General features: G+C 38.6%; 1 protein-coding gene across 1 annotated transcript in view; it reads right to left on the minus strand.

Moving 5' to 3' along the window:
* ANGPT1 (angiopoietin 1) overlaps positions 1-16,138 on the minus strand; it is a 159,368-nt gene that overhangs the window by 24,072 nt on the left and 119,158 nt on the right. Inside the window, exon 7 of the mRNA XM_051785177.1 lies at positions 15,819-15,985. Coding sequence (XP_051641137.1) covers positions 15,819-15,985 — 167 coding nt within the window. The remainder of the gene's footprint in view (positions 1-15,818; positions 15,986-16,138) is intronic.

Consider the following 16,138-nt stretch of genomic DNA (forward strand, 5'->3'; position numbering starts at 1 on the left):
TATAAGGGCAAGTATCTAGGAAAAGGTAACAAATTTTATAAGTGACTGATGCACAGAGAGTTTCTGTGAAATGTTTATAGCTATTTGAAAAATAAATATTGGCTTCAGTGTTTGCTTGGTTTTCTTAATGCAAAATTAAGTTTAAAAAATGCCAAAATGAGTTATGTGGCACTAAGACCTTGGTAGAAAAATATAAACAGACTGTTAAAACATATTTCAACTCCCTTGGCGTCATTTGTGGCCAATAAACAGTCATATATGAGTGAAAGGTTCACTGACTGTCACCCATTTATGATCCAAGTTCTTTGCTGGTGCCACACTGACCAGGCTAACAGGGATCAGCATGTTTTACATGCTTTTTTTCCCCCTAAGAACCCAGGTCATGACCTCACAAGACCTGTGATTCACAATAATGACTTCTTTGGTTCAAATGGCATTGAGATTGGTGCAAAGAGGTTTTACTTCAGTGCAACTGAATAATAATGCTGAATAAAAGGAAACAAAACACAAACAGTGCACATGCACTTAGGTCAAGTGTGGTGAGAAGTTCCAGCACTGATTTAAAATTGAAAACACTTCAGCCTCTGAGATCTGATGGAACAGAAAACTAGAGATCAAACTCTGTATGGTACCAGGCACTTGTTTTTCTTTTTCTAATTAGACTTCCATTGTTATTGAGTACCTCCTTCTTGCAGAACTTGCAGACCAACCAAACAATAAACGCTACACTGCAGTGGATATTGCAACAATTCTGTGCTCTCATGTTCAAAGTTGTTAAGTGTTTGTAGGTCTATGTAAATTAGTAGCTTCTTAGACATGGTGTATATTTCTACTTTACGGTCTAACTCATCTACTGCGTTGCTGCTGTGAACCAAATAATGAATAATATCACTCTTCATTGACATTAAAGAGAGAGAGCGCAAAATCAAGTATTTTTCCATTTAATAGGGAAAAAAACCAAATAAAAACAAAACACAAACCCAAAACAACAAGAAATTCTTAAAGATTGATGCAATGAATGACTATGGAAACATCTGGGATGATCCCTTGGCCAAATTCTCTACCCCACAGGTACACTTTAATTTTTGACTCATGAAAGAAGCAAACTTACAGAAAATACCACATCACTTTGCTGGTGTTATCCTGAAAATATAGTGAATCAGTGCAAAAAGTATTCTCAGGATCAACTCAAGAGAGTTGTTCATGATAAAAGGAGGTGAAAAAAGCCCTGGGGTTGGTTGTCTGGGATGTTGGTAACAGACTTCAGAGACTTTTAACCATGTACATACTAGATTAAATAAGGGTCACTCTAAGAATTTTTGCATGTGTTTTTCAGGCAGATGAAAGCTTTCACTGTCAGTTCTCTGAGCAGACATGAGCTCATTCTGCCCACACTCCATCCTGGCTGGAAACTGTACTGTTGTAATAAGTGTGACACTGAACCTACTCAAGGACAGGATGCTTGGGCTCGATGCCACATTGACAGGTCTACCCAGCTTCTGTTTAGCTCAGAGGGTGGACAGAGAGTCAATAGCTAAAGGGGCACAGACAGCACACATCTCTGTGTAAGAAACTGTAAAAGGGGCCTACCAGTCCCATACTTCTGCATTGTGGAGTATTTAAGTTTTGATTTTTGGCTAATGGTAAAAATTATGGACATTTCTGGAAACTTTCCAAGCAGCACTTTTTTTTATTATTATTATTTTTTATTTTTTTTTAATTCTGGAAATATTGTCACTAATGCTAAATAAATTCATCATAATCTTGTAAACACTTAGTGGTCAAGTTCACTCTGATGAAGATCTTGGTCATTCACAGGAAGAATATAACTTTTCTGAGTGAAATCAGAGACACATCTCATTCTTTGTATCCAAATTTCAACCTTTTCTGGACTGACATTTGAAAGTGTCAGTTTCTTCAGTTTTGATCAAGGTTATGACAAGAATAATGTCCAAGTGAAGTATTTTGAGCTGGACCTGAATTTGGATCCCGAAAATGTACTCTGCTTTCCAAGTTTCACAGATAATAGCAAGGGGAACGGTGCAATCACGGAATCTGATCAAAGAAACTATTCCAATGCAGAAATATTTTGTAATCAAGAATTTTACTGAGATTTTTTTATCTCGTTCTGCATTTTACTTTTGCCTTAACATTTCAGTTTGCATCCTTAAACTTATAGATGCATTATACTGCAATCCTAAATTGTTAGCATATCACTTATTAGCAAACATTAATGAAACTCTAATTGTTCACACTGTGATGCTGTATCTATCTGATATCCTTACACATATGCCTTACACTTTGTACACAAATTTTCACTATGCTAACCTACATTCTGATAATTATTACAAGTTTCAGAGAGTTTTAACACTTACGTTATACAAGAATTAAGTGAATTTAAAGAGTGAAAAAGTTACAAGAAAATTATTGTAACATTAAACATTAAAACTTAGTTATTATGTTATTTTTTTATTAGAAGTTGAGGCAAATATCACATAACTTATGTCCCTGTGATAAATAGTCTGAATTTAATGCCATAAGTTCTTGGATATGTCTGAATATTCTACACATAATAGTTTTGACAAAAAAAAAATTCCTCATGCATGGAAAATATCCAGAAGTGTCTTAGCTTCATAAGATCTTTTTATTCAGGAACTCTCTCATGTCAAAGCCCAGTGGAGAGGAAGAAACAATATTACTGGATTCTATGCTAAATTCTACACTAATACAAACATCAATAGGTTTAAGCTCTTTGTAAATGCTTTGACAGAATTTAAAGAAACATAGCTCTTCTTGGTAAGGAGAGCTGGTAAAAGTGGGAGCTCTTACCTTGGGACAGTGAAGTTCCTTCACAACAGGATCATATAAATGTCTTAAAAATACTTCTTTGGTGTTCTTAATGCAAATATAGAGGTAGCATAAAGCAACAAAGCCTTAAAAGAGCAACACTCTACAGGAAGACCAATAATATAGATTAAAGATAATAAAACAAGATGAGAGTAGTCATTTTAAATTGGAGAATGAAAAATTGGCCAACACCTTATTAATGTCTGTGCAGCTTTCTCTTAGGCGCCACATCAAGCTCTGTCTCCCCCTGTTAGCTGGGACACAGCTGGTGAAATTTCCACTGAGCTATAATATGTAAAAAGTAAGATCACTACCACGTTTCTATTGACTATTTTTCTGCCAATACTTACATACATTAAAGAGTTCTCTCAGACTTATGTGCCTGCGCAGTAGCCCTCAGCAAGGATTTCACTACCTTGTTCTTGTTTGGCATTATATTATTCCCACATAAATCTACTAATTTTTTTTTCTGTAGAAATCCTCACTAGGTAGTAAGTGAGTGAGCTACTAGCAGCTGATACTCTTCGCTTTTCATGTAACAATTTATCAATCTGAGTGACTACCTACCATGCAGGAACTGTGGGTGTTACTGACTCAGCAACAGAAAGGTTTAAAACCACAAAACTTCCTTCACAACAATGCCATAATCAGCAATATGTGTCCTGCTGCAACGAAATTGTTCGGGATTCACTGATCCTCAAAGGGAGTACAAACGTAAGCCTGTAGCAGAAAAGAACTCATGGCTTCATAACATATAATTTAATAAAAACCTATTTAATTCAAAATGAGACATGGAGAAATCCCTCTCCCACCTCACTGACAAGTGACCTGGTACCTACTCATTCACTGAACAGTGAATTCTTCCTGTCACAGTAACTGTCAGAGCTTCATGACCAGACTGTTTCTCTGCAGCATGGATTGCTGCTTTCTCCTGGGAAGCAACAACTGTGGTCTGGATACCCTCTGGCAAATGAATGCATTAACCCAGGGTCTTTCCTTTCTTTTCCAAGACAAGACATTGTCTCCTACCTTCAGGCTGTGAGCTGTGAATTGTCAGTGGATATAAATGGATGCCTTGCTATTTTCAGAATTTCCTAATGGTTAACTCTGGGCAGCTCTCTGTTTTGCATGTTACCTGATTTGGCTTCTGTCTAAGGCGCTTATCTCCCTCCAGGCATGCACAGGGAATCGAGTGTCTCAGATAGGGTCCTGCAGTCTGTTCCTAGGGTTCAACAGCTTTAATGTTAGCAGTGAAAATCTTTATCTTACCTACCTGTAGGAAAACAAGTCTGCCTTGTGATTAATCACTTCAATTCATTAAATCCAGGTTGATGCTTAAGACTAGAAAATTATTACAAAATATCTTTTTTGTTGCCTCAAGTAATCAGTAGTTTGAGTTGATGTTTATTTTATTGTAGATAAGTTTTATGGGAAATTAAGATACTTTTGTTCTTGCTCATATATTTTGCTTTTCTTAAAAAATGAATCTAGGAGTCTGGAGGAGGAGATAATGACATGCCCACTATGTTCCATAGTGATAACTGTAGTGGAACACATTGGAAAACAAGCTTCTCTCCAGATATGTGGTTGAAAAGCCCTAAAATGCCAAAGGAAAGAAAATTTTCTAGAAACATAAAAGCACGATCAAATTTAACTATTGAAAGTTTATTAGCAATAGCCTAAAAAAAACTGCTGGAGGGTGGTTTTTGCCAGCACATGAAACTGAATATATGGAGAAGAATTATCCAGTTTTGATGAAGGAAATATATCAATTTGGATAAGATATTTGAAAATTAACCAGTTGAGGAAAAAGGATAAAGAAAACCAAGACTGAAGACATCACCAATTTGGAGATAGCTTGAAAGATCTGATAATGAAAATAGATAACAGATATCTACCTTTTATTGATGAATAAGTGGATACACAAAAATGGTTAGGCCATTGTTACATCAGATAAATCCTGAGTGTGACCTACACTAGAGGCTTTACTTTCCTCTTTGAAAACAAGGTTGCTATACAAACAACAGTATACATCTTGTAAAGCTTGTATATGAGTACTTTCCTGAAACCTGAAGTAAAGAATTTTCCAGTGTTTATGGAACACCTCTGTTAATTTCCCTCCATATCTTAGATACTGATAAGTTAAGGAGTTCAGCATTATTTGTGACTAAAATAAAGCATTATTTGTGACTAAAATAAAACATTTTTAAACAGATATTTGCTGATAAATTGCATTTTTTTCTGGTCTGACCTTGCATATATGAATCCTTTACAATATTCAGTATCATAATATAATAAAATCGTAGAATCATAGCACCATAGAAGTTTGTATTAGAAGGGATCTTTAAAGGTCATCTAGTCCAAGCCCCTCATAGTGAATAGGGACATCATCAACTAGATAAGGTTGCTCAGAGCCCTGTTCCACCTGATCCAAAATGTTTCCAGGGATGTAGCATCTACCACCATTTTCCTCTGGTATTTCACCACCCTCATTGTAAAAAAGTTTGTCCTTATATCTAGCCTAAATCTACTCTCTTTTAGTTTAAAACCAATGTCTCTTGTCCTATGACATGCCCTACTAAAAACTCTGTCTTTGTTTTTCTTAAGTACTGAAAAGCTTTTCTAAGGTGTCTCTGGAGCCTTCTCCAGGCTGAACAATCCAAACTCCTTCAGTCTGCCTTCATAGGAGAGGGGTTTCAGCCCTGTGATCTTCTTGATGGCCTTCTTCTGGACTTACTCCAACAGGTCTATGTCTTTCCTGTGCTGAGGAACCACTAGCTGGATGCAGTACTGCAGGTGGGGTCTCACAAAAATAGAGTAGAGGGGCAGAATTACCTTCCTCAATTGGCTGCCCACATTGCTTTTGATGAAGCCTAGAACACAGTTGACTTTCTGGGCTGCAAGCTCACATTGCCATGTCCAGCCACTCATCCACCAGAACCCCCAAGTCCTTCTCACCAGGGCTGCTCTTGATCTGTTCATCCTCCAACCTGTATAGATACCAGGGGTTGTCCCAACCCAGGTGCAGCACCTTTCACTTGGTCATATTGAACGTCATACGATTCCCATGGGCCCACTCCTCGAGCTTGTTCAGGTCCCTCTGGATGGTATTCCATCCTTTATGTGTGTCATTTTCACCACTCAGCTTGCTGTTGTCTGCAAACTTGCTAAGGGTACACTTTATCCCACTGTGTGTGTAATTAGCCAAGATGTTAAACAGTTCTGGTCCATTATGTACCCTTGAGGGACCATTTCCTATTGGATGTGACAATTCAACCAGTTCCTCATCCACGGAACAGTCTACCCATCAAATACATCTCTCTCAAATTTAGAGAGAATGGTGTTGGGGGGGTCCATGTCAAAGACCTGACAGAAATCTAAATGGGACATCTGTAGCCCTTCCCTTGTCCACTGATGGAGTCACTCCATCATAGAAGGCCACTGGGTTGGTCAGGCAAGATTTGCCTTTGGTGCCGTGCTGGCTGTCTTGATTCAACTTCTTGTTTTCCATGTTCCTTAGCATAGCTTCTACAAGGATCTGTTCCATGATCTTCCCAGGAACAGAGGTGAGGCTGGCAGGCCAGTAGTTCCCAGAGTTCTTCTTTCTACCCTTTTTAAAAAAGGATAAAATATTTCCCTTTGTCCAAGGGAAAGTTCTTTGACCAAGAACTTCACCTGACTGCCATGACTTTTCAATATCACAATATTGGCAACTACTTCAGCCAATTCCCTCACGACTCTGGGATACATCTCATCAGATCTCATAGATTTATGTATGTTCAGGCTCTTCAGATGGTCACAAACCTGATCTTCTCTTACAGTGGGAAGGACTTTACTTCTCCACTCCCCATCTTGTGGGCCATTCACTGGAAAGTTGTGGGAACAGACATTGTCCGTGAAGACAGAGGAAAAAATTTGCTGAGTATCTCAGTGTTCTCCTTGTCTGTTGTTAGCTCTTTGTCAGTCTTGCTCATCAAGGAGGGTATACTTTCTTTGACCTTCTCTTTCTGGCTGACATACTTTTAGAAGTCCTTATTATTATTTCCATTTGCCAAGTTCAGCTCCAGCTGCACCTTGGCCTTCCTGAATTCATCCCTTCATAACCAGGCAGTGTCCCTATACTTTTTCCAGGATACCTGGCCTGCTTCCTCTGTCTGTGTATTTTCTTCTTGGCCTTTAATTTGATCAACAGGTTTGACTCAGCTGTGATGCTCTCTAGCCTTCCTTTCATGATTTCTTGCACGTGGGGATTGCTAACTCTTGACCTCTATGGAAAGCGTCCTTAAAGATATACAAATTCTGTTCTGCTTCCTTGTCCCTAAGGACAGTTTCCCAGGGGGATCCTATTGGCTAATTTGTTGACCAGCTGGAATTTTGCTTTCCTAAAATTCAGGGTTCCAACGTTGCTCTTTGCCTGTTCCATATCCCTCAGGACTGTGAACTCCACCAGTGCATGAGCAACCTTGTCTAGTGGCAGGTGTCTCTGCCCATGGCAGGAGAGTTAGAACTAGATGATCTTTAAGGTCCTGAAACCATTCTACCATTCTGTGATTCTATGACCACTGTAGTGCAGGTTGCTTCCAATCTTGATGTCACTGATCAGCTCACTTGGGTTGGTGTCCATCAGATCCAGTATTGCATCCACTCTGGTAAGGCCGTCTATTATCTGGCTTAAGAAGTTATCCTCAGTGCACTCCAGGACTCTCCTGAATTGTCTACAGCTTGCTGTGATAATTTTTCAGCAGATATTGTGGTGACAGAAGTTCCCCAGCAAGCCAAGATCCTGCAAGTGTGTGGCCTCCCATAGCTAGAGCAAAAAGGCTTCATCATTAGGCTCCTACAGTGGCCTGTAGACACCGACCATAAAGTTCCCTTTGTTGCCTTATTCTCTGATCCTTACCCATAAGCTTTCAACCTGCTTGTGGCTGTTCTTCAGAAACAATTCTTCACAGTCTATCCATTTACTGATGTAGAGGGAAATGCCTCTACCTCTCCTTCCTTGCCAGTCCCTTCTGGACAGTCTGTAGTCACTGATAGCCACACTCTAGTCAGGGCATTCATCCCAACCAGTTTCAGTAATGGCAACTAGTTCTTAGCTTTCTAGCAACAAGGCAGCTTCCAACTCCTCCTGTGTGTTGGCCATGCTGTGGGCATTGGTGCAAAGGCACTTCAGCTGGGCTGTCAGCTGTGTTACCTTCTTAGAAGAATAACCCTTAATTCTTCTGAGGTATTTCACTGGTGTTTCTTGGTTCCTATTACCTCAGGAGCCCCTGGATCCTCTTCTTAAGTCTTCAGCTCTACTACAGTGTAGCCAGCATGTCTCACTGCATTCTCATTATATCCCATAACAAAGAAGAAGAAAGCTTCCTGCTTCAGCATAGTCACAGCTATTGTATATTGAACTATAAATGAAATTTATGTAGTTAGAGGTGGGAAATGATTAGCTGTGGAGGGATAGTATATATAGGGATTTATGTGGATTAAGATAAATTTTTTTTATTCATAAATTCTATAAGTACATTTACATCAACTTTCAGTCAGAGGAATCATTATATTTCATTTCTGCTTACATTTGGAGATAGTGTATGGACTGCCAGTGAGTTTTAGTCACTAATATAATATAGCAACACTGGCCTCATTCCAGAAAGACCACTGGTTAACAGGCATTGAATTGAATCCCTGCACTTCTAATAGTTAGACTTCATGGAATATTACTGGGCTGACAATGTTGTTAAATAAAATAAAACTGTTTCAGCCAGGTACTTATATATACATAGAGATATTAAATATTTTCTTCCATATTATCCATTTTATACCATTGTTATAAAATATATGAAATATATTTTCAAATCATAGAAAGCATGTATACTGCAGATATCATTCTGTCTGTGAATAGGATTTTGCATAGATATTTCCTCTGAAATAGACTTCCAAATTGAATTTCTAGCTTCCAAAGAAAAGTTAATTACTATGGGCTTAAATTTTTGCACCATGTCTATTTTTTGAATTATTCTGTAATTTTCATATTTGGTGGGAAAAATACTGGAGTCTGGGCAGAGGACTGGGTCTCAAGAGGATCTGTGTTTGTTATTTTTCCTTTGCTAAATATTTTCTACGTGTTCCCCAGTGTACTTTTTCTTCCTCATTTGAGAGTAGACGCTTTGAAGGTTTACTGTGCTAGAAATAACACAGAAGAAGCAAAGCAGATGGCTCAAAAAACAAGTCAAGATGATTCCCTGTTTTACCTAAAAAACTTAAGTGACCCAAGAAGAAAATTTTATTTGCAGCAAATACATCACTGAAAAGCCTGGTTAATAAAGAACCACACCAACATGTAAAAATGACATTTTGTACGCCGAGGAAGTGACAATGGCCTGTTTATGTCCTGCTTCTGAAATAGTAATACCATGTGGAATATGTTTTTTAATTAACCAGTTTTTAAAAGTTGTACTCACAAATAATACTTACTATTACAGCATTTTCATTAGTACAATTTAAAGATTGAACAAACAAATATATTTTTTTCTACCTTACAGAAATATGTGAGAATTTTTTGCAATAAATTCCATCATTAGTTCACCTAATGGTGATCAAATAACTCAATAGCCTCTACCTTAAATAAAAAATCAAAGATTAACATTACATAAAGGCTTCTGATACCAGAATACCTACCTAATTTGCCTAAGAAAAAATAGAGAAATATTACTATTGCTTAAATTAAATATACAAACTTTAATCAAACAAGAGCTTAAAGTCCAATACTATACTCAGTGAACTAAACACTCTCTGCTACCAGATCCCATAAAATTTAACAACTGTTAGTTTACATTCAACAACTGATTTGGTTTTCCAAAGCAAAGCCCGAAGAGCCACAGCATTTGGGAGAGCTTGGAAACTGTGCTATGTAGATTTGTAGAAACCATAAGATCGTGCCTTGGCCATATTGATCACCATAACTGGTCTACTCTGGCCTCAAATCGGGAGGCCTGGAGACACACCATCTATAACACTGCTGTCTCCTTCGAGAACACACGCAGGATCACGCTCGAGGAAAAAAGGCAAAGCAGAAAGAAGCGTGTATTGCAGAATACACCATCTAAGGAGTCTTTCTGCTGTGCCTTATGTAATCGGATATGTCTGTCACATATTGGCCTCATAAGCCACCAGTGTGCTTGTAGCAAATGTGGATAGAGCCTTCCCAAATCTTCGTTCGCGAAGCCTAGCCATGATGATGATGATGAAGATCGTGACAGTAGCTTGATATGATTTGAATAATTTCAATTACTATCTCCCCTGTTTGCAACAAATTTCATTAACTTCTTGCCTGATTCTTCTCTACATGACTATTTTTCTCCTGTCAACTTGTCTCTTGAGTGTTCTGCTAATAATGTATCTATGCTCTCTTTCACTTTCTCATTAAATGTTGTAATCACTTTCTTATACTTGTTCCAATATAAAGTCTGTTCTCCTTAATTTGAACTATCAAAGCTCAGCCACCACCTTAAGTCCATGATTCATTCACAGATGATGTTCAAGTTAGGATGTTCTCTGTCCATCATCAGATTTCACCTATATCTGCAGCAGTCACACAGTCTTGCTCAGCTGAGCAGTACAGTCTCATAATTTAATTATATTTCTCTATAGATAGGACCAAAGTTAGTGAGTCATTGCAGCAATAGAAAGCTTTTCTAAAAAAAAAATTACTAAATACCAGAATATTTTGTTATAAGGAGGTATCTATTAAACCTCCCTAAGGGTTCTGAGATACAAAAAGCTCAGCCAATTAAAAATTGTAATTCCACCATTCTCCATCCCATTCTTTGTTTGGAAATATTTCTCTTGTATCATGAGTAGCAAAACCAGATATATGTGCAAGCTGAAATTACTAATGTTGAAAATTCAACATCAGTATATCTGTTTTCATTAACTAATATGTAGGATTATGAACTGTGGTGCCTGAAATCCCAACACACAGTTACTCTTCCTATTTAATTCTGGAGGATCTGAGGACGCAGGTCAGAGCATCAGTGTGTCATAGCTGTATAGCTCCTGAAAACATCAAACAATCTCAACAGACTATCAGGAGTGGGCTAGGCAGAGTCTACACAGGAAAGGAGGACAGGTTGTGTGTCTTCTAGGATTCTCTTTTTCTCACATTTTTATAGTTGTATGAATAATTCTTAATTAAATTAAGAAACACTTCACTAAATGGGAGATCTGCAAGATCTGGCTCTTCTTATTCTATGTAGATTTTACTTGTCGCAGTGCAAGATTGCAAAGAAGCTGACAGAGATATTTTCATCATATTTACAGACAGCCTCTGTGTAATCATCCTGTGAAGATAGGAAAACTAAGGATGTTCTAAAAGAAATAAATAATTTAGATACTGTTATTGAAGCTTTCACATGTGGTGCAACATTGATTTTTCTGTTCAGTTGTCGTTTATCTTTATGCATTTACTGCATCAGTGATTCTATAAGGTCTTGAAAACAGCATACGGACCTACATACGAGGTACAAAGCCCTCTACTCAGCGCTGATGGTCAAATGCTTCTGACAGATAAAACCTCCAGTCTGAATCAATGGTCTGAACACTTTCAGACTCTTTTCAGTACTAGTTGTGCAGTGCAAGACTTAGCTATTCAGTCCATCACACAACAATTGGTGAAGAACGAATTGGATATTGCCCCCACTTTGGGAGAAACTCTTAAGGCCATACAGCAGGTGAAAACTGGCAAGGCAGCTGGGGTTGATGGAATTCAATCTGAAGTCTGGAAGCATAGGGGCCAAGCACTCCATGCTAAATTTCACAAGTTTGTGGTGCGGTTTGTGAGAACACAGCTGCGTTGGGCAGGGCACGTCTCCAGGATGAAGGACCACTGCCTCCCTAAGATCCTGCTTTATGGTGGACTTGCCACTGACTGCCACAAGAGAGGAGCCCCGAAGAAAAGATACAAGGACTCCCTGAAACAACATCTCAGCCATGGCCATATTGATCACCATAACTGGTCTACTCTGGCCTCCAATTGGGAGGCCTGGAGACACACTATCTTCAACACTGCTGATGCTTTTGAGAACACACGCAGGATCAACCTTGAGGAGAAAAGACAACACAGAAAGAATCGTGCCTTGCAGAATATACCATCTAAGGAGTCTTTCTGTTGTGCCTTTTGCAACCAGACATGCCTGTCTCGTATTGGCCTTTTTAGCCACCAACGTGCTTGCAACAAACATGGGTAGAGCCCTTCCCAAATCTTCGTTCGAGAAGCCTAGCCATGATGATGATGGTGTGGTTTGTAGCTGGGAACTAGGTGAACTACCATCAGACCTTCATGATGCAGTCATCATCACCTTATATAAGAAGAAAGGTACTAAATCAGACTGTTCAAATTACCATGGTATTACTCTGCTCTCCATTGCTGGCAAAATCCTGGCAAGAATACTTCTGAACAGACTAATACCCTCTACAGAAGAAGGAATTCTACCTGAAAGCCTATGTAGTTTCAGAGCCAACAGGAGTACCACAGACATGGTGTTTGTTCTCAGGCAACTGCAAGAGAAGTGTAGGTAACAGAACAAATGCCTCTATGTAACCTTTGTTGATCTCACCAAGGTTTTTGATACTGTGAGCAGAAAAGGTCTATGGCAGATTTTGGAACGCTTAGGTTGTCCCCCCAAGTTCCTTAAAATGATCATCTCACTCCATGAGGATCAGCACAGCCAAGTCAGATATGGTGATTCACTTTCTGAGCCCTTTCTAATAACTAATGGTGTGAAACAAGACTGCGTTCTCGCACCAACCCTATTCACAGTCTTTTTCAGCATGATGCTCCAAAGGGCCACTGCAGACCTCAATGACGAAGATGGTATTTACATTCGATACTGTATTGATGGTGACCTATTCAACCTAAGGTGACTGAAGGCCCACACTAAGACCTTAAATGATCTTGTCCGGGAGCTGCTCTGTGCTGATGACACCGCTCTCATCACCCACACAGAAGCAGCTCTGAAGCGTTTAACATCCTGCTTTGCAGGCACTGCTGATCTTTTGGGGCTGGAAGTCAGCTTAAAGAAAACAGAGGTCTTCTACCAACTTGCACCTCAGGAAGTCTTCCATCATCCCCATATCACCATTGGCCAATCACTGCTCAAATCAGTTTAATTACCTAGGCAGCCTCATCTCCTTGGACAGTAAGATTGACAGAGATAGACAACAGGTTAGCAAAGGCATATAGTGCTTTTGGAAAACTCCATAAAAGAGTTTGGCAAAATAAACACTTGAAGAAAAGTACAAAGATCAGTGTTTACAGAGCCATTGTGCTGTCTACTCTTTTATACGGGTCTGAATCATGGGTCATCTACCATCACCACCTGCCTCTCCTAGAACGCTTCCATCAACGCTGTCTCCTTACAATCCTAAACATCCACTGGTCAGATTATGTCTGTTCTAGAACAAGCAGCAACTACGAGTATTGAGGCCATATTGCTGAGAACACAGTTGCATTGGGTAAGACATGTCTCAAGGATGAAGGACCACCGCGTCGCTAAGATCCTGCTCTATGGTGAACTTACCACTGGCTGCCGCAAGAGAGGAGCCCCAAAGAGGAGATACAAGGACTCCCTGAAACAACATCTCAGTCTTGGCCATATTGATCAACATAACTGGTCTACTCTGGCCTCAAACCAGGAGGCCTGAAGGCCTACCATCTATAACACTGTTGCTTCCTTGGAGAACTCACACAGGATCACTCTCGAGGAGAAAAGACAACGCAGAAAGAATCATGTCTTGCCAATATCACCTAAGGAGTCCTTCTGCTGTGCCTTTTGCAACCAGACTTGTCTATCTCATATTGGCCTTTTTAGCCACCAGCGCACTTATAGCCCTTCCCAAACCTTCGTTCGCGAAGCCTAGCCATGATGATCCACCTTCTCATCTCAACCTTCTTCCCAGTCATCATCTGGGATAAATAGATTTTATTTTATATTCCCAGCAAACCTTTTGGAGCTGTCTCATTTAGAAAGAAAACCGAGTAAATTTGAACTTACATATGTTCAGCATTACTCTTTTTAATCATAGATTCTGTAGGCTAATAAAAAGTAGTAAAGAGAATGCAAACAGTTCAGAGAAAAAACAGAACCCTTCTGAAATCACCAACTGGGAGTTATCCAGACTGAATCAAGCTTTGTGTAAGGTTGGGGCTGGATTTTGGAAAAACAGTATGAAAATGATTTTCCATATTTTCTCAAGCAAATTTTATCACTTTGTGGTATTTTTTTTTAAATGTACTGTATTCAAATATGAGACCTGGAACCTTATGTTTTTTCATGTCTTTCAAATGTACACTTCTTGAGCTTTTCCTTTTATTTCAATGCCCTTTCTCCGTTTCAGATCTCCTTAATCCCCTGTCCAGACCAGCTTAGAAACTTGTCTCTTTACTGGTTATTATTACTTGATGAGCTTACGTTATTTGAAACTAATGTGAGTTTAGCCATCCTACAATTACTTATTTTTGCTAACAGAAACAGCATTTAATGTGATTCATTCTAAGAAAATCCTAAGAGCTTCCAAAATAGGAAAGCACCTAGTTTGTTTGCCAGAATTATTTCAAATAACACCAACTAAAGTTTTGAAAAGGTTTGTAGTTCTGTGTTTGAGGTACTGAAAGCAAACATGGCAAACACCCGACAACTGTGAAGGAAAGGCACTGAGAGCAGGAGTTTGGGAGCTGTGGTTTTCAACTTCAGAGGAATCATTTAAATCCTTCGTGGCAGCTCCTCAGATAAAGGGAAAACAGCATTCTCTGAAGGGTGGCCAGCTGTTTAGGACTCAATAATCAGGTTTTTATTCAGCCAGCCTTCTGGAGCTGCTTCTATCACAGATAGTGATGCTGGCAAGCAAAATAAAGAGCTCTTATGCCATAGGATGCATTCTTGTAATAATGGATACTCCTTTCTTTATGTAGGAGCTAAACTCTTACTGATTGCTTCTAAATGTAGCTTTTGCACTTTTACAGCATGCAGTACTGTGCCGTGAGAAACCCCAGAGGGGCACTGCTTTGTGTCCCACCTGGGCAGAACCCTGTCAGCAGAAAGAGCAAATTGCTCTCACTTCCAGTTCTCTGGGGCCTTGGGGGAAGGGAGGCAATCAGCATTTCTGAGAATCATGTTACTTGAATTTAAAGATCTGAATACCAACGTAGTTCCACATGCTATGACTTGAATGTTTGTATTTACAATATATTTGTTTCTCTCCTAAGTCTTATGCTAACTAGATGTGCAATAATAAATAATTTGGGATATATTTATGGGTTTCATTCTCTTTTTCCAGCATTGTACTGTCTGTTCAGATGAAACAATGATTAAAAAAAAATTAAATCAGTTACTTAGATCGTCCACACTTCTTGTATCTTCAGGTTTCTTCCTTTTTCTTTTTTTTTTTTTTTTTTAATGAACTGATTTAAGTTTCCTACATACTTATCTTTAAACAAAATAGGGGAGAAAATATTATTGAAAAAAATTTTGTATATTATTCCCTCACAATAAGATCCAGTATTCTGGTTTTCCTCTTCATTTACACTGAATTTTTAGTCTACAAATATCAGATGGTTTAACAGCATTTTTGGTCTTTTACTCCCGTGTCCATTGTTTCGGTGTAATGCTTCTGAGGTAGAAATCCTTTATATTGTAATGCAGAATACAAATATTTTGCTATTCAATCAGTTTTCAGTTCTGATGGTAAAAGTTATACAAGTTTTAGCAGTTCTACCAGCCAACATGATCCCTTGTTCTCAGATATGTTAGGTTTATTCTATCCTTCCATCACTGAGAAAACTTATTTCTATTTTATTTTTACCCTCTACTCACTTTTGATGAAAATCAGTATCATATTATTGTCCTCTCTGGTATTTAACAAGTGAACAATGAACAATATTTATCACTCAGCAGAGTCAAAAAATTTCAACAGATTCTTACCTGTAATTCTGTTTTTCATTTCCTATGTGAAATCTGTCATACTGTGAATATGCTCGGTTTCCTTCCCAGTCCATTAATTCAATTCTTAGAGAATATTGCCTCTGACTTGTTATTGCAAAGATAAATTCATTTCCCAGCCAATGTTCACCTGATGGGCTACCAAAACCCTAGAAGAAAAGTTGGCAAAATAACTAGATGTAATTATTGTAATTGGTAGAACCTTTATACAATAATAAAACCACCAGTATGTTTTACCTACATATTCTAATTACCGGTCATAGCTTTCTGTGCTCCAGTTAGACTGTCTCTAAAATGACTCT

This window comes from Manacus candei, unplaced genomic scaffold (assembly GCF_025592945.1).
Source record: "Manacus candei isolate 608988 ecotype Guabito, Panama unplaced genomic scaffold, ASM2559294v1 h1tg000019l, whole genome shotgun sequence".
Lineage (NCBI taxonomy): Eukaryota > Metazoa > Chordata > Aves > Passeriformes > Pipridae > Manacus > Manacus candei.